Source organism: Rhipicephalus sanguineus, chromosome 4, assembly GCF_013339695.2.
Source record: "Rhipicephalus sanguineus isolate Rsan-2018 chromosome 4, BIME_Rsan_1.4, whole genome shotgun sequence".
Lineage (NCBI taxonomy): Eukaryota > Metazoa > Arthropoda > Arachnida > Ixodida > Ixodidae > Rhipicephalus > Rhipicephalus sanguineus.
The window spans coordinates 138,901,628-138,920,464 of NC_051179.1; the positions used below are offsets into that span (position 1 = coordinate 138,901,628).

At 44.4% G+C, this 18,837-nt stretch overlaps 1 protein-coding gene across 2 annotated transcripts in view; it reads left to right on the forward strand.

The window, feature by feature from the left end:
- Positions 1–1,259: 1,259 nt before the first annotated feature.
- LOC119390743 (uncharacterized) overlaps positions 1,260–18,837 on the forward strand; it is a 490,304-nt gene continuing 472,726 nt past the window's right edge. For both annotated transcript variants that reach the window (XM_049414914.1, XM_037658433.2), the window contains exons 1-3: positions 1,260–1,326; positions 7,040–7,081; positions 17,199–17,311. In XM_049414914.1, coding sequence (XP_049270871.1) covers positions 1,284–1,326; positions 7,040–7,081; positions 17,199–17,311 — 198 coding nt within the window. In that variant the 5' untranslated portion in view covers positions 1,260–1,283. The remainder of the gene's footprint in view (positions 1,327–7,039; positions 7,082–17,198; positions 17,312–18,837) is intronic.

Here is an 18,837-nt window from a genome sequence, read left to right on the forward strand (position 1 = left end):
TCTTTTGACATCCACTCCAAGCTTCTGGGTCGCACATCCGCCGCCGTGCACCGCATCGAAACCGAGGGCAATTCCATTGTGCGCCGCCGACCATTCCGCGTCTCCTCTGCAGAGCGTAAAATCATCGAGGACAACGTCGCTGACATGTCGAAAGGCGACATCATTCGGCCATCATCCAGTTCTTGGTCGTCGCCTGTTGTGGTCGCCCGGAAGAAGGACGGCTCGGTACGATTTTGCGTCGGTTATCGAGCTCTCAATAAGATCACGCGCAAAGATATATATCCGATGCCGCGAATTGACGATGCCCTCCACACACACACACACATATATATATATATATATATATATATATATATGTGTGTGTGTGTGTGTGTGTGTGTGTGTGTGTGTGCGTGCGTGCGTGCGCAGTTGAAAAGCAATATAGCGCAGGTATAACCGCGCTCTCATTATTTAGTTCAATTGGGAAACGCGTAAAATCAACGATGGGTTTTTTCGGTCCTTCGAAATCTAAAGTTGCAACGAGGTCACAACCGAATGCTGCCGCGGTATTTTTTTTTACCACTAACACACCCCTGCGCATGCGAAAAGTACGCGTGGGCAGCACAGACATTGAGCGCGGCCCATACACACGCGGTAGACAGACACTTAAAGCAATGACAAGCTGAGGATCTGCAAGGACGAGGAGAACAAATGCAGTGATTGCGCGAGCAGGCAGCGCATGAAAGCTAACCATCAAATAACCATTAAATAACGAAGGCAACCGCCATGTTTACAGAGAACATTTACAGGGACAACAAAGCATTTGCAGGGACAACAAATCACCACCGCCTCTAGCGCCATTTGGTATCTAGAAGAGCAACGAGTGGTTGAGTACATTGCTCCGTGCATGTGCGCGTCGTGCAGCCTCGTCCAAATGAACTTAGGACCGTGACTAGGGTACCTAGATGTTTTGACGCGATAACGTCACAGCGCACGCCCTAAGAAAAACCCGTCTGTGTCAAAATTGCAAAGGAACCACTGCATTTTTTTTCATTTATTTCCGGAAAAACTTCGTCAAATCGGGCATAGGACCATGATAGCTTCGTCAATTCCAGTTCACAACATTGAAATGGACATCTCTTCGTTAGATTGAAAAATACGTAAGATCGGGTTTTGGTATATCGAGTTTTAACTGCATATATGCTGCTCTTAACTGCGTGGGTGATTTGGTGATCCGATATACTGTTCCATCCAATCTTCGTTTACTGTGTTGCAGGAAAGGTGGTTCATCGACCACGTCAAAGATGAAGCCAGCGTACTTGGGCGCTCTTTTTCTCATTTACGCATGTAAGTTATTCAGGTTTTTTTTTTTTCATTTACCTAGAGATGTCCCAAATAGCTGACACGTGCGCATACGATATTACTGACTGTTTAAAGTGTTCTTTTGGTATGTTAATTTCTCGGACATCAAAGGCATGGGAAATGTACTATCAATGCTCAGAGCGCCCTTAAAAATTAAACAGCTTTCCCACTGCCAATTTCGGTGTGGTTTCGAGAACCCGTTCCGTATTGCAACGTAATGACCCAGAAGGTGACCACGTAGGCGTTTTCGCGCTTGCACAGAATCGCTACATTGCCTCTTATGCTTCCTGCCCCTAGGGTAAAGTGATTATGCAGCGTAGAAGGTAAAGGAGCAAGCCCTAGCGATCGTCAAAGCGCCGCAATTTCGCGGCTAGCACATGACAACCTTCTCGGTCAAATCTGCACGACTCCGGAAACGAAATCGAAACTGGCTGTAGAGAAAGCAGTCAACTTTAATTATTCAGTGCGTATGTCTAACATTCACTTATCGCATTCACGTACACTGTTTAAGGTGTTCAGGCACGACTACTTAGCAGGAATAATCACTTCACAAATACGGTGAAATGAGCCTGTAACACACATTTGCCAATCCACGAGCTTTTCTTTCGAGATGAAAATTTGGGAAAGCTTCACCTGAAACAAAAGATCCCGCTTACGAAACATTTATTCAACATTTACCACACTTAATATGATTAGGTCTGATAAGTTCAAAAGGTTCTTCACCTAGACTTATTTTGAAGTCGCGCAGCTGCACCCTTCTCCATAATTTGCTCCAGAAGCCACACTATTCAAACACAATCCATCAGGCGTTACAAAGATGAACTGAATTCTTCATATTTACTGTATCATAATTGATTAAGCACAAATAAAAGTGCGTGCATTTTACTAGATACCGAACGCTCGACACACTCATACCGCCCCAAGAATTTTAAAAACTTTTCACGAAGACGTAGCGTGCCTAAATGTTTGCTGCACACGGTTGTCGAACTGAACGACTTACGTGTCAACATCGGCACGGATTAAATGATTGCAGCAGTGTTCTGTGCATTTGCGCATGAACCATAAAGCTGCTGTGCTGGTTCTTTCACTAAAAAATGTTTAGATCAGTAGTAATACAAAATATTACAATAGAAATGATAATTATAGGTATAGTAATAAAAAGACTTGTATAATATTAAAAATACTAACAGTAATAAATAATGATAAAGTTATTTGCATTGCTGTCAAAGTGCAAAGGAGACGTCATAGAAAATGTACGGCATATCACACGCCTGTGGAAATCGATGTAATGCGATTCAGCAGTTAAAGAGCTGCTACATCGCCTTGTTTGTGTTTGAGGCAAGTGGAGTCATTCATGCAACGGTATCTAGTTCTCTATATATCGCATGTTTGCCATGCATGCATGCATGTACAATAAGGTTTATACCTTGCTAATAAAACGTATATTCTGGAATATACAAGGTATAACCTTTCATTTATGTCCATCGCGCACTCGTGTCGTGCCATACCAATTTTTATATATATCCAGTTAACAAAACGGCCAGAAGCGCACCATCACAGTGTCATGTAAATCATACCGTACATGTACATGGCATAGATGTCATGGTTCTCATGTTAGGTCCTGTCATTTATGTTGGTCATACAGTCCCGTCGTGAAATGCCAATTTTGGTGCATATCCAGCGAGCGAACCGCCCGCGAGCGCACTATCGGCGTGGCATGCTAGACATGCATGTCATGACTTTCATGCTACCATCTGTCAGGTATGTTCATCCTACAGTCACGTGGCGCAATACCAAATTGGGTACATATCAAGCCAGCTAAACGGCCGCGAGATCACCGTGAGCGCGTCATGTATATCATGGCGTACATGACATGCATGTCATCATTTACATGTTGCCACCTCTCATTAACGCGCGTCATACAGTCGCGTCGCGCAATACAATCTTAGTGTATTTCAAGCCAGCAAAACGGCCATCAGCGCACCATGAATGTGGCATGTAACTCATGCCATACATGACACTCATGTCATGATTTTCATGTAACCACCTGCCATTTGTGTTCGTCATAAAATCACGCCACACTATGCGGATTTTAGTGTATATCAAGCCAGCGAAACGGCCGCGAGCGCACCTTGAGCGTGGCTGTAAATCATCTCATGATTTTCATGTTACCACCTCTCACTTATGGTCGCCATACTGTCGCGTCCCGCAATACTAATATTGGTGTATATCAAGCCAGCCAAACGGCCGCGAGTGTACCATGAGCTTGACATGTAAATCATGTCGTACATGACATGCGTGTCATGCTTTTCATGTTACCACCTCTAATTTACGTTCGTTATACAGTTGTGTCACACAATACCAAGTTTGCTGTATATCAAATGAGCGAACGTGCAGTGAACGGACAATGAGACTGGCATGTAAATCATGTAGTAAATTATATGTACATCATGATTTTCAAGTCACCACCTGTCATTTATGTTTGTCAAACACACACGTCATGCAATACCAATATTGGTGTATATCAAGCGAGCGAAACGGGCGCGAGTGCACCATGAGCCTAGCCTGTAAATCTTGTCGTACATGACTAGCATATCATGATTTTCAAGTATCCACCTGTCATTTATGTTTGTCAAACAGTCACCTCGCGCAATACCAATTTTGGTGTATATCAAGCGAGCGAAACGGCAGCGATCGGAGAATGAGCCTGACATGTAAATCTTGTCGTACATGACTTCCATGTCATGATTTTCACGTTACCACCTCTGATTTACATTCATCATACAGTTTCATCGCGCAATACCAGTTTTGGCATATATAAACCAGCGATACGGCCGCGAGTGTTTTATGAGCATGGCATGTGAATCATGTCGTACATGACATGCATGTCATGATTTTCATGTTTCTACGTGTCAGTTATGTTCGTCATACAGAAATGTCTCATCATGCCAGTTTTCTTATGTATTCATTCACTTAAACGGCCACGAGCGCCCCGCGACCATGTAATGTAAATCATGCTGCACATGGCAAGCGTGTCATGACTTGCACTTTGAGACCTGTCACTTATGTTCGTCATGCACTTTTGTCACGCCATACTAATTTTGGTATATATCAAATTAACAAAACGGCCGCAAGAGCCTCAAGACCGTGGCATGTGAATCATGCTGTTCATGGCATGCATGTCACGGTTTTCATGTTAGGACCTGTCATTTCTGTTCGTAATACGGTCGTGTTATGTCATACCAATTTTGTTTTACATGCCATTAACGAAATGGCCAGGAGAGCACAAAGTCGTAGGCGGCTAGATAGATAGATAGATAGATAGATAGATAGATAGATAGATAGATAGATAGATAGATAGATAGATAGATAGATAGACAGACAGACAGACAGACAGACAGACAGACAGACAGACAGACAGACAGACAGACAGACAGACAGACAGGCAGACAGATAGATAGATAGATAGATAGATAGATAGATAGATAGATAGATAGATAGATAGATAGATAGATAGATAGATAGATAGATAGATAGATAGATAGATAGATAGATAGATTCAGAGTCACAGAAGTTTGTCAAGAAATGCTTCGCATTTAATATTCGTTATATCTTGAATATCAATTTCTCCGTCGTTTCTAATGTAGTTCTACAGCAATACAATAGTAAGTATATGGTTTCTCTTTAGTGATTGATCAATATTTTACTCCTGCTTAATTCCTGGTAAGAAGGCTCACAGTGCTTGAGAAATAAAAAAATTGGCCGGGTATCTGCGTGCTTCGCTGCAAATGCCGTCGAAAGGCGATAGAGGAGCGCTGCGTTAGAGTTACTGTATATGCTACCTAAAGGTAGCATATAGAGTAACTGTTACTATGCTACCTAAAGTAACTGTTAATATGCTACCTAAAGGTACTGCATATGCTACCTAAAGGTAGCATATGCAGTAACTCTACGCTGCGTGAGATATGGGCGCCATCTGGCTATACGTCGGGAAGCAAGCTTGTGCAGAGGGCACAGAGGATGAAAGTTCTTTCCTTCCTCCGTGGCAGAGGGTTTTCGTCGCGCGTCGCATTTTCAGCGCAAATTAAGAAACTAGGGTCTTTAGAATTACGTATCTATGTATTTTCTAATAAAGGAACACACCACTTAATACTTACATAGTGATGTTGCGCCTCAGATATGCGTAATATTTTTGATAGGCTGACGTCAGGCCAAGGACCTAACACAACCTCATCGGTTAAAGGCCTACTATGATACTGCCCAATCGATGAGATCACAAGCCACTGGACTGGATGCACGTCTTTAGATTTGCCCCAGCGTCACGAACTATATTCTCATCTCCCTACCTTACCATCGTCATTCATCACTCTTTCGCTCCCCTGTCCCCCCTCCCCAGTGTAGAGTAGCAGGCCAGAGCAAACTATAGCTCAGGCCGACCTCTCTGCCTTTCTGTAAATAAATTCTCTCTCTCTCTCTTTGATAGGCAACGTTCACAAGTATGAATAGCCGTACCAGGTCAAGATGGGTGGCGGTATGCAAGTGGTTCAACTTTGGCCGGGTGGCTGATTCGGGTGACAAACAAACAGACAGACAGACAGACAGACAGACCAAAATCTCTGCGTTTATTTCCCTTTCTTAGGGAACATAAGCGCAGGAATTTTGGTCTGTCTGTCTGGGTTTCTGTTTGTCTGTCTGTCACCCGATATTCCCACCCGGCCAAAGTTAACCACCCACCCATCTTGAACTGGTACGGCTGTTCATACTTGTGAACGTTGTCGATCAAAAATTAGATATTACGCATATCTGAGGCGCAAAATCACTAGGTAAGTATTAGGTGGTGTGTTCCTTTAATTGAAAATACATAGATACGTAATTCTAAAGACCCTAGTTTCTTAAGCGACGCTGAAAATGCGACGAAAGTCCTACGAAAGCCCTCTGCCACGGAAGAATGAAAGAACTTTCCTCCTCCGTGCCCTCTGCACAAGCTCGTATCTTGACGTATTGCCAAATTGCGCCCATATCTCACGCAGTGTAGAGTTACTGCATATCCAACTTTTAGGTAGCAGAGTTGCGCATCTGTCTTCCAAATGCCGCTAGCACCCATGCGTTGCGGAGAAGCGGACGCTCGGGCGAATTTCTGTATTTCTCGATGGCGCCGCTGCAGCGAACTGGACTGACACTAGTCGTTCAAATTAAAGTAAATCACCGGTCTTAGACACGCGAAACATGTCGACCGGTGACCCGGTAGGCATGTCGCCTGCAAAAATGGAGTGAGTTTTCGCGACATAGCCATGGTTGCTAGCCAGACCTATGCGCAATTCCGCTACCCAAAGGTAGCATATACAGTAACTCAAGCGCAGCGCTCCTCTATCGTCTTTCGACGACATTTGCAGCGAAGCACGCAGATACGCGGCCAATTTTTGTGCAGAGCCTAGACATTATACAGCTTTCTTTCTTCCTTCCTTCTTTCGTTCCGTCATTCAGTAGCTAAAACATTTCTTTCAGTTGGTATATTTCCATGGTAGGATATACGCAGCGCTACACTAATAAATGCGGAAGGTTGTACACACAGGACAAGCACTCGCTTGCTTGCTAAGCACGACTTACACAAATAATACCGTACAATGCGTCTATCGCGTTCTCTTAGATTGTATTTTTGATATGCATGTAACACATCAACACGTCTCCTAATTTCTAGATGCTGCGTGCGGAGAGGAGATGGAAACGCAAGAACCACAAGGTGATTTCCATTTAGGCTTGGGGTCCTTTCCCACGACACCAAGTACATGTAAGAGTATATGTAAAACAAGTACATGTGAAACACACCACAGCTCTCGTAAGACAACCTCACCATGGATATGAATTAAATTTGCTGCATTTGAGAGAAAGGGGTAACAAAGTAAATTACAAATGCACCGAGCAGAAGTGAACCTAAAATGATCATAGGAAGTTTTACGGATCTTAGTTAAATATAAATGTACTAGTTCCGGTCAGCTGTTGAACATAAAAATAATGTTGTTGGGATGCTTACGGTAGTTTACTTGAGTATTTAAAGGAAGCTTGCAATATTATTTGGATTTAGTGTGCTTCCGGGGTGTCATTTTCTACGACTGACAGCCTAGCGATATCGTTTCTAGTGATATCAATACAGTTTTAAGCAAGAAAATAATTTTTGAAGTTCCCAATTCACGCCTATTTTCTCATTTGTTCATACGGCTGCTTCCTCATTGAAGTTCCCCATGGCTGTCAATAGGGAACTTCAAAAATTATTTTCTTCCTAAAAAAAGTGCAATCATAAAGCTCGCGAGAGAACTGTCTAGTTGCTTACGTTTGAGGCATGAAGCTGTTCTTTTTTATTTGAGCAGCACGTGGTGTAAATGGCGTCTGAATGTAGATCAAGATTAATTATTTCTCAAATTCTTGAATTTTTCTCGTTATATTTACAAAGCTTACTGGTCTAAAAATATTTTAGCTCAAAATATACCTTCCGCAGAGTAAGTATTGATCGCTCAGATATTCATTCATAGCGCAATATTACGAGGGAGAAAAGCGGCAATATAGAACATTATTGTAACATTTATGGAGGCGTATATGGCAGAAACATTGCAGCAATATTATCGAGCATTGTACACCTTACACAAACGTCTTTGTTAAAGATGTAAACTAAATTTGATGTTTAAGTATGAAACGGTACTCTGATGAGAAATTTTCTGAAACATCACGCAGAATTTATTCTGCGAAGTCCAGAAGGCTCCCGTATGACAAAAAACTTTTGTCTCTGTGAAATATTATCGAGTTGCACTGTTTTCAATGCAATATATCAGTGCGATTTCTTGTCGAGTATGCTTGATGTGTTCATTATAAAAGACTGGGCGTGCGAACACGGACACAAGAAAGAAGTCAAGACACCACAAACGCCGACTAACTGCAAAGGCGCACCTCAAGCCAATGGACGTTTTAAGTCTGCCGCGTACTATCACTAAACCAGTCTCTCAAGAGGATCTCTCGCACTGCATTTCAGAGTGCGTTGCTATTATCGAGATCTAATATCCATGAAACAGTTATGCTGCTATCCGACCTTTCGTTTATTATTGTGTGTAAAAGAAACTCAGGCCAGTAATTTGACATAAGAAAGGGTATTTCGTTATTATGCCGCACAGCATGTTCTCAGAAAAAGCGTTAATAACCGTAAAAAAATTTAGGACGGTAAAACTTAAACTTCGGCAGTTAGGCAACCTGCTCTTGACCTTTTCCTAAGACATATTCTCGAGAGGATAACTTTTATTGTCTAGAATGCAAAATGGCGCACTAGAAATTTTTTCAGCGAAAACACACACGAACGAGATTCCTTTTTCAGCAATTGTTTCAGAAAAACGCACCTGGCACTTCGTTGCATATAGCTGCTTGCAGAACTGCTTAGCCTCTGAGCTTTTCAGACCCTTTTTGTATGCGTAATTTTAAGGTGCTCGTTCAGTTTCCGTCAGAGGAGAATCCTAATGGTTGTAAAGTTTTTATATGGATATTGAAGACCTATAATACTCCTTGCCGCTTGAAGGGCTCTTACCATGTGTTAAAGAATGCATTAATGAATAATTGCAGGAAACGGTTTTCACTGACAAGTGTGGTGTGTCTATGGGGGCTTTTCTAGAAACCTTTCTTTTTTCTTAAAGTCGACGCTGGCAGGTTGGAAGGAAAGCGTTTATGCGAAGAAATCAGGAATTTGCATTGATTCTATGGTTGCTGCGATTCTTAGTGATTTATACCTTACCAAGATCGACAGACGTTTAAAGCACACCTTAGGTAATATAGTATTAAGGCTTTTCGGTACAGGGACGATCACTTGATTTATTTGTAGTGGTAAGGACTTTGAATCTGTGGTTACCTCAGTGAGCGAAATATCTGATTTAAATAGAGAAGGGCGAAGCTTTACTAAAGAATTGCCACAGAATAATGGTATACAATTTCTAGATATTTCTTTAACGTTTCAAAAGAAGCACGTATGCTGGCAGTATTCCCTTTGATCGTCAAAACGGCGGTTCGACTTTTCGTCGAATCATCCTTAGCTTGTAAGAAACGGTATACACGAGAAAACCTAGGCCAGTGGGCGCTGATCCGCCTTTCTGAAGAGCGCCCCCCTTTACGGAAATCTCGTTATGCGGTCGCGCACGGCGCTCCGCTGCCCGTTTCTTTACATTGCGGCTGTATTCTGTCTCGCTGCACGAGCGCGCGTGCTTTCTCTCTCTCTCGACCTCTCGTTTTCTGCTCGCGCTACGCATGCGCTCTCCAAGGTGCTTGTGCGAGGGTTCCCTCTCGCGCCGTGTTGAGCTCAGCAGTGCGCGTGTTTTGCTCGCGGTGCTCATACGAACGTGCTTGCGCCCTAACCTCGCGCTGCGCTTGTTGTCGCGTTGTATTTAACACCACGTCGCGGGTTCGGTGGAGATGGTGTAGAGCACGTTTGTCAAGAGACTGGCCAACAAAGCCACCCTTTTGGTTACGGTAATGCCCAGATGGTTGAGAAAATGAAAGGTTTAAAATAAATGAGTGCTCCATGCTGTTAGAATAGTGAGAAAAAATGGCAGCATGATCGCGCAGAACATTTATGACGAGTACTTCTGCAGCCTCGATATGAAAATAAACTCAAAAAAGGCAACTTAGTCACTTTGCTTAAAAAACGTTTTTGCATATCAGAGAAGCGTTTATAAATGACACAACCAGCATGGACTAATTGATGCCAGCCAAAGTTAAACGACTTTTGGTAAACGACTTCTGGGCTGAACTGCAGAAGGGCAGATGACGTGGCTTTCTTTGCAATTTGGAAACGCAATCACTGGCAGCACGCGCTCCGCCGAAAACGCGCGCGCGGCAGCGCGCAGTCGCTTCCGCGGGCGAACCGACGACCTTCGCCATTTTCATCGGCCCACCAGGGGAGCACTCAACGCTGGCGTCGCGCGCGCAAACTTTAGGTGGTGGTGGTAGTGGTTTGAAGAGGAAAAGGCGCCTAATTTCTGCAGCCCGGTCGAAACTTTAGGTTGCCTCGTCTATAGCCATGCCTTGCCTTAAGTCTGCCCTCACCAAGTCTTGTGAGCACAATGTTGTGAGTGCCAGCATTAGCGAAGATGCTACGCGTCTTTTAAACGTAGGTTATCCTGGCGTTGCAGTGGGCACTGTCACTGAATATTTAAAGAAGTCCGTTTTGGTAAGTCCGATCATGATTGCAGAAAGCGATAGGAAAATACGTGTCGTTTGTATTCCTTACATTCATTTCGTATCTCACAGGCTAAAGAAAGTAGGAAGTAGATACGGCGTTAATGTTGTTTTCACGGCTGCCAATAAGCTAGGTAGAACATGTGTAAAGAAAGAACTAGCAAGTAATAGATGAGGAGCGGACTGACATTTGTCTCACAAAACTCACCAACAAATTCAATGATTGCCGTACAGGTGTGGCGTATAATGTTCCTTTCAACTGCGGCTGCTTCTACGTAGGACAGACGGGCTGCTGTGTTAACCGGAGACTATTCGAACATAAGCTATCTCTAACCGGATGCTCACCTTCTAGTCAATCTTTACATTGTAGAGAGTGCACGTTCACGCCAAATTCGACTAATGCACAAATTTGTAAAAGCACAGAAATGAAGAAACCCGTCTAATGCTTCATTAACTTGCATAAAGAAGAAATCAAATGCCTTAAAGGGGCCCTCCAAAACTTTTCGAGACCTCGTTGTTTTACATTTTTTACTTGCGGGTTGCATCGACTGAGGGCTGTAGAGATTAGTGCAGCAAGAACGGCAACGATAAAGGCAGGCAGTCCGAAGTTATTCAGCCTAGAAAATTCAAAATACAATAAAAAGGACGCCTACCCTCAACTCAATCTTCACGGGGTCGCGTGACCATATTTCACTCGCTCTGTGACGTTTGAGAGCGCCCTAATGAAATAAGCTAACAGCTCTTACGTACGGGAAGCTTGCATGCCATTCTGCCCGTTCTTTCCAACGTAATGATGACGTTGGGATGATGATGTGGTGCTTGAAGAGTGAACCGCACTTGCGAAACGAGGCAGATCGCTGGCGCACCAGGCCGCCGCCGAAGCGCGCTTCGCCGGTCTGCGCATTCCAGAGGAGCGACGTCATAGCCGTGGCAGACGCAGTGGCGCCGGCACGCGCCCCGCTGTACGCCTCCGTTGCGCAGTGGCCGTCTGACGCTGCGCCGGAGCCGCTTGACAGCGTCTCATTTTGCGCGCATACGCAGACGTATCAGTTGGGGTATACATATAGCGGAGAGGAGACGGAGGAAAAAAAAGGGAAGGACAGGGAGGTTAACCATTTCTCAGGCCGGCTGGCTGGAGTTTGCCAGTGTGGTATATCCATGGAGGAGGATAGCTCAAATGCTGCTAAGTGGCGCTGAAAAGCTGAGAAGCTTGACAACCAAGAAAGCTAAGAATAATCAGCTGAACCTTAGCTAACGCTACGTATATCTTGGCATAGCCGAGCTAAGCCGCTGCAAATTTTTTCCCTTCAGTTTCCTCAAATAACGGCGCCTGGAGCGTCCCCAGTGCGTTTCCTCCAGCTCCATGGCGTTCCGGGCGCATTCCATTCTCGGTGCTGCAGTTTTGAAGCTGAAAAAGTCTAAGGACGTTCGTCTACTTGGAGTTCAGTGAAAAAGCTTGCTAAAGAAAAACGAAATACAACATTAACCCCTGTTGTGATGCAACGATGCTATCACTTCTAAAGTTACAGTTATGCAATCATAGGCCTACGCTCTACTTCCCAATTTCCGCCCGCAAGAGTTCTGGCGAGCGCCACTACGCGCTGATGCAGTGGGCAGCGATGTAGGCGCTGCAAAAAAAAAAAAAAAAAAACGCCAGGCCTGCCCGGAAAGCGCAGCACAGTCACAGCGAAAGCTGGAAGAACTGCCTTTCTAGGGCGCATTATAAACTATATTGCGGATACTATTACAAATACACTGGAAACATACCCTCCACACCATAAATAATCTTTTTTGTGAGGTTGGGAAGCACCCACCACGACATTATTCGTCCTTCTGCGGAGAAGCGAGGTACCATCTGTAAGGCATTATGTGCACTTTGTTGATGCGACGGTTGATGACGTTGAAGCATTATGGCTGAGCGCTTTGTAATGGGTTGGATGTTTTAAACGACCCACTAGTTACGTAATTCGCGTTTTGTGACGCCCGGTCGTTATTTAACTTTCCTACCACGCTTTTTAACATATGTTAACGTGAGAAAGAGAGCGAGAGGGAATTACCTTTATTGAGACCCTGAGGAAATGGATCATGGGAGCCTTATGGGTTTCCTTGGTGCACTTTCGAGGTACCCCCTACGCTATAAATCATCATAATTTTTTTGAAGTAGGGAAGCGGCCACTATGAAATTTTTCGCCAATCTGCGGAGAACCGTGGTTCCAGCTAAACACCTGTAATGCATTATGTGCACTTTTTTGATGCTGTGGCTGATGACCATGAAGAATTATGGCAGAGCCCTTTGTAATGAGTTGGAAGCCTTCAAACATCCACTTGTTGCGCAATTCGCATTGTGTGAAGCCTGGTTACAGAATTCGCGTTGTGGGACGCCTGGTTGTTATTTTACTTTTCTACCACTCTACATTACATATGTTAATGTGGTTCCTTCTCGATATGAAGCCTGCATAGGGTCTTTTTGCAAAGCAGTTTCAAGCACAAGCATGACACTGAGGTAGAATACTGGGCTATGTTGGAACTTCATTCCAACATAGATAATTTTTCTAATTTCGCACGATAGTGGATACAGACACCGGCGGCGGCGGACAGCTGCGGTGCCAAAAAAAACAAAAAAAAAAAACGCCAGGTCTGCGTGGAAAGCGCAGCACAGTCACAGAGAAAGCTGCAAGTGCGGCATTTCTAGAGCCCGTTATAAACTCTCTTGCGGCTACTAATCGAAGTAAACTAGTAACGTTCCCACTGCGGCACAAATCATCATTTTTGTGAAGTTGGGAAGCACCCACCACGACATTATTCGTCATTCTGCGGAGAACCGAGGTACCATATGTAAGGCATCACGTGCAGTTTGTTTATGCGAGGTTGATGACGATGAAGAATTATGGCTCATCCATTTGTAATGGTTTGTAAGCTTTAAACCACCCACTAGTTACGTAATTCGCATCGTGTGACGCTCGGTCGTTACTTTACTCTCCCACCACGCTATATAACATAGGTAGACGTGAGAAAGAAAGAGAGAAAGACAGAGGGAAATAACTTTATTGAGACCCTCAGGAAATGGATCATGGAAGCCTAAGGGGCTTCCTTGGCAACAAATAGAAGTGCACTTGCGAGGAACCCACTACGCTATAAATTATCATAACTTTTTGAAGTAGGGATGCAGCCACTATATAAATTTTCGTCATCCTGCGGAGAATCGTGGTTCACGCTAAACCTTTGTAAGCCATTATGTGCACTTCTTGATGCTGTGGCTGCTGCCGATGAAGAATTATGCCAGAGCCCTTTTTAATGGGTTGGAAGCATTCAACAACCGACTAGTTGCGCAATTCGCATTGTGCGACGCTTGGTTGTTATTTTACTCTTCCACCACGCTACATGTCATATTTTGATGTGGTTCCTTCCCGCCATGAAGCCTGTATAGGGTGTTTTTGCAAAGCAGTTTCAAGCACCGGCATGGCTCTCAGGTAGAATACTGGGCTCCAACGCAGAGGGCCCAAGTTCGAACCTCATTCCATCCTGAATATATTCTTTTATTTCGTGTTTTTTTTTATTTCGAGCGATAGTGGCTGCGGACCCCAGCGGTGGCGGCGGTGATGGTGGACAACTACGGCGCCAAAAACGGCCCTTGTTGTGATCTCATAACAGCTTTCGCTGTAAATGTGTTGGAGCACCCCTTTAACCGTTATCTTTCAAGTAGACCCCCACGCGTGCCGGATTGATAGGTTCGCCTATTGCCTGGGTAGGCACAGATAAGTTTTTGTGCCTTGTTTTTTTCGTCGTTGTGCGCTTCTGCAGTTGTTAGCCTCCGTTTGTGGTGTCTTGACTTCTTTCTTGTGTTCGTGTTTGCACGCCCAGACTTCTAGAATGAGTACGCACCAACTAGCTCAGCTCTCTCTTTTCTAAGCGTTTCAGATGGTCACCGAATAGGCTGGGGCGTTCGGCGTGAAATACCTAAATAGTAAAAAAAATATATTTGGGAACTATGACAATGCGAACATGTTTCTGTGTTTTTTCTACGCACCTTTGCTCTTCAACACGAACGGTGGCATGGAAACCATGTTCATATTAGTGTAAGGGTGGCACACGCCAGAGGGTTGACAAAATAAAGTAGCTTAATTGCTTGAGCCAGCCGCTTCACAAGAACCGTTGATCACAGCTGCAATGGCCAGTGAGTAAAAGCGCCTCTAAACAGCGCAAAGGTAGAAAATTTAGTAGTGGTGCTGCAGTTCTCCATGAGTTTATAATCAACACGTAGCGACAAGAATTTTTCGAAACCGTGTCGTAAAAGCGCAGTTACACGCGTTTCATGACTCAAAGCGGCCTTCGCTCCTGCATTCACTACGGTCCGGTTATCCGCTCGAACCTTCTCCTGGCCGAGTGCTCTTCCTCACCGTGAAAGTAGGAAGAGCGGCAAGAGCGTTTACCTCCGAGCAGACAAACAGGTTCTTTATGTCGATGACATTATCAGACGCAAACGGTGACGTCAGAGCCAACGCTGAGGATACCGAAAGGCCCTGAGAGGACAAGGGTTTGTTTCTTGGAATGTGTGGCACACCCGCGACTCGTAGGGCTGCCTCGTTCGGTGTTGTTGATGGTGACGGCATTCTGAACTCGAAATGAACTCAAACTTGAAATGTTAAAAATTATCGCTGGCGGTTTAGGGGCCCTTAAAGCACCCATGAGCGTAACAAGCATTCTTATGCCACTGATCAACGTGCGTCATCAAGGGAGAGGAGAGGCGGCTTTGCTTACAACCAGTTCTAGAAGTGCATGCATGCGCCTACCGCATTCATTATTTCTTTCGAGTTATAGATTACCTCGCCAGGGCGCTGCGATAGGCTAATCTCATGGTTAGCTCATGGCAGAGCGACCGCTCTGCAGAGACGACGGGTGCGCGTTCGAAACCCGAACTAGTACGAACTGTCGTCATCTGTGATGCTTTTTTCATCTGTTACTGGTCTTCTTACTGGCTTAACTATTCTTACAAACTGGTGGAAGAACATGTTTCGCTTTCTAGATGTACCCGCAGTCATGGATGCCTTGCGTAACCTAGGCGATCGTAAAGCGTGCATTGATTCACCGCACAAGCGACGAATGCTGATTATGAAAGAAGTCAGGTAAAGATACAGAATTCCACCCAATGCTTCCTCAAAAGAAGTTGAAGGTATTAAACTAGAAATGAATAGAAGAGAATATGAACGGGGAATAATAGTCATCAGAATGTTTGCAGACGACAGTGTCCTGTAATCTGCAATCATTGATCTGCATGGGATGAATCTTATAAGACTATTGAACACTCTAGCCGAAAAAGTTCAGTGCATGAGGTAAACAAATTGTCGAGTTACCGGGCATGAGAACGAGTATTCGTTATTGGCAGTCAACCTTTAAATGATACAAATATTACGTTTATGGAGAGAAAATATTGACAAATATATCTTTGTTGTGGGTTTACATCCAAAAACCACGATATGATTATGACAGACGCCGTAGTGTAGTGACAGACGCCGTAGTGTAATATCGGCCACTTGAGGTACTTCAACGTTGAGGTACTTCAACCTAAATCAAAGCAAACAGGTCTCTACCACTTTGCCTATATTGAAACAGGGCCGCCGCGGCCGGTATTCGATCCCGCGGGCTTCGAGCCAGCAATCAATCACTATAACCACTAGACCATCGCGGTAATGGTATATACCAAAGACTAAAACGTGACGCTCATCATCTGAAGAAAACATAGAAACGGATAAAAATTCGTTTTATCACCCAGGCATTATAAATCGGGACCACTAGCGTACCGCTGGCATCGTAACGAAGTGTGCAAGCATCGCATTTTACTTGTACTGATATATAGTGCAAAAACTGAAAGATTTACAACAACACAATGAGAGGTCAAGAAATTTTAGAAAAGTTGAGGGCAGCACAGCCAGCGATGTAAGGTGGAACTTTAGCGCTTACATTAAGATTTATGATGACAGCCGTGTTGCTTAGCCGACAGCCAAGGTAGGTGGTATAGAAGTTGGCCATAAGGGGAGAAAATAAGCTCGGCAGATAATTTACTGCATATGGCAAAGGTTTCAGAATTAGAGCGACCGAAAGTGTAGCGACCGATTGAATTCCGGCCGCGGTGGCTGCATTTTCAATGCAGGCGAAAATGTTTGAGGCCTGTGTACTTAGATTTAAGTGCACGTTAGAGAACCCCAGGTGGTCAAAATTTCCGGAGCCCTCTACTACTGCGTTTCTCATAATCATATCGTGGTTTTGGGATGTTAAACCCCAGATAATATTATTATATGAATGTGTAGCGATCAAGGGAAGCACAATGGAGAACGGCAGGTGAAGGTAGTGGAATGAAATTTAGGTTTGCGCGCTAAAGGTGAAATTGGCTGGCTCAAGGCAGGGGTAATTGTAGAGCGGTATTGGTAACTCCCGTCCGGCAGTAAACACAGCTTGTGACGTCACGCAGAAGTTCTTAGAAGTTCACTTCAGTCGTCATTTTCTCATGTTCACTCTTTCTATGCAAAATCACTAACCGACGCACGGCAGATGTCCGCTCTTCATAAATGAAATATTGTGTGCCTGGGGCGCAAACTTTTCTTCGGGTGCTCAATATATGCGAAAGTTGAAATTCTGCGAATATTTTGTTGTTTCAGATGATGTCATCAGGTTAGGACTATACTTCGTTTATGACAAGGAGTTTTCGGATCGAGCCCTCTTCAAAGTCAACGATAGCTTCAACGCCTACTTCACTGCACTTACCAGAGCCGTAAGCAACTGTCACCAAGCGCTTCTTTTTTTAAGACGATGGTCTTTCTTGGGGAACTTAAACGCAGACATTTTGGTCTGTCTGTGTGTCTGTCGGTCTTTCTGTTTGTCTGTCTGTCACACGATTCAGCCACGCGGCCACAGTTTAACCACTTGCTAACCGCCCAGCCATCTTTAACTGGTAGCTAAGTTCATACTTGTGAACATTGTCGATCACGAAAATATATTATGCATATCTGAGGCGCGACATCAATACATAAGTATTAGGTGGTGCGTTCCTTTACAAGAAAATACATAGATGAATAATTCTAAAGCCCTAGTGTTTCTTAGGCTGCGCTGAAAATGTGACGCTAGGCACGAAAAAGCGCTCTGCCGACGATATGGTGCTGCCACCGGTTTCCCGACGTATTGCCAGATGGCGCCCATATCTCACGCGGCGCCTCCTCTATCGTCTTTTGACGACATTTGCAGCGAAGCACGCAGATACGCGGCAATTTTTTTTGGACAGGAGGTACACGACGAATGCTTGAATGATAAGCCAGCACGAAGGCGTGAAAAATTTTTTCTCGAACCTGACATCCGGCGACCACGACTTGATGCGTCGCCGGCAAAGTCCTCTTCATAGCGACCGAACTTTACGCGTGAACCCGAAAAAAATGCAGGCCCAACGTGCTGTAGTGGTATGATACGCCAAGCTATTGCGAATGTTCTGCCGCCGCGACTTGTCATGAAAACCTCGAATGTTGCCTGGGGTGGTGTCACGACGATGTTATCATGTTCACCGAACCGAGCAACTCGCTTTCCGCTCGCTTTCATGAACGCACAACGTCAAAAACCGTCGCACGCCACAAAACCAAAAGATCAGTGGTGTAAGATCGCATAAAAGTAAGGTGGCAACCTCAAATAACAAAACGCCTCCTTTTATGACAATGATGCTTTCTCACAGAATAAGGACCTAGTTTACAGAAGGAAAGCTCTATCTTGAACAGTGGTATGTACAAAAATAAGCAATGGTAGCACATGGCACTACCCAAGGCAACCAAGAGATGACTTCGAGCAAACAGGAAGCAGAAACGGAAGTTTTTCATTTCTTTTCAGGTGAAAAAAGCGGCCAAATTTGCAAGTTTTCTTCTTTTTTTTAATACTGCGTGCACGTGCGTCGACGCTGGTTTCCTTTTTTTAAATCAGTGCATGAAAGCGGACGGCACAAGCGTATGGCAACGAGTACTCCGTATACTTTCCAGATATTCTTTTAACCGCGTTTATACGCCCAGCACACTCTCCCTTTGGAACACTGTGCAGGTTTGTGCTAGATATGCATAAAGCCGATAACAATATTATCTGGGGTTTAACGTCCCAAAACCATGATATGATTATGAGGAACACCGTAATAGAGGGTTTCGAAAATTTTGACCGCCTGGGGTTCTTTAACGTGCACGTAAATTTAAGTATACGGGCCTCAAACATTTTCGGCTCCATCGAATATGCAGCCGCCGCTGCCGGGATTCGATCCCGCGACCTTCGGGT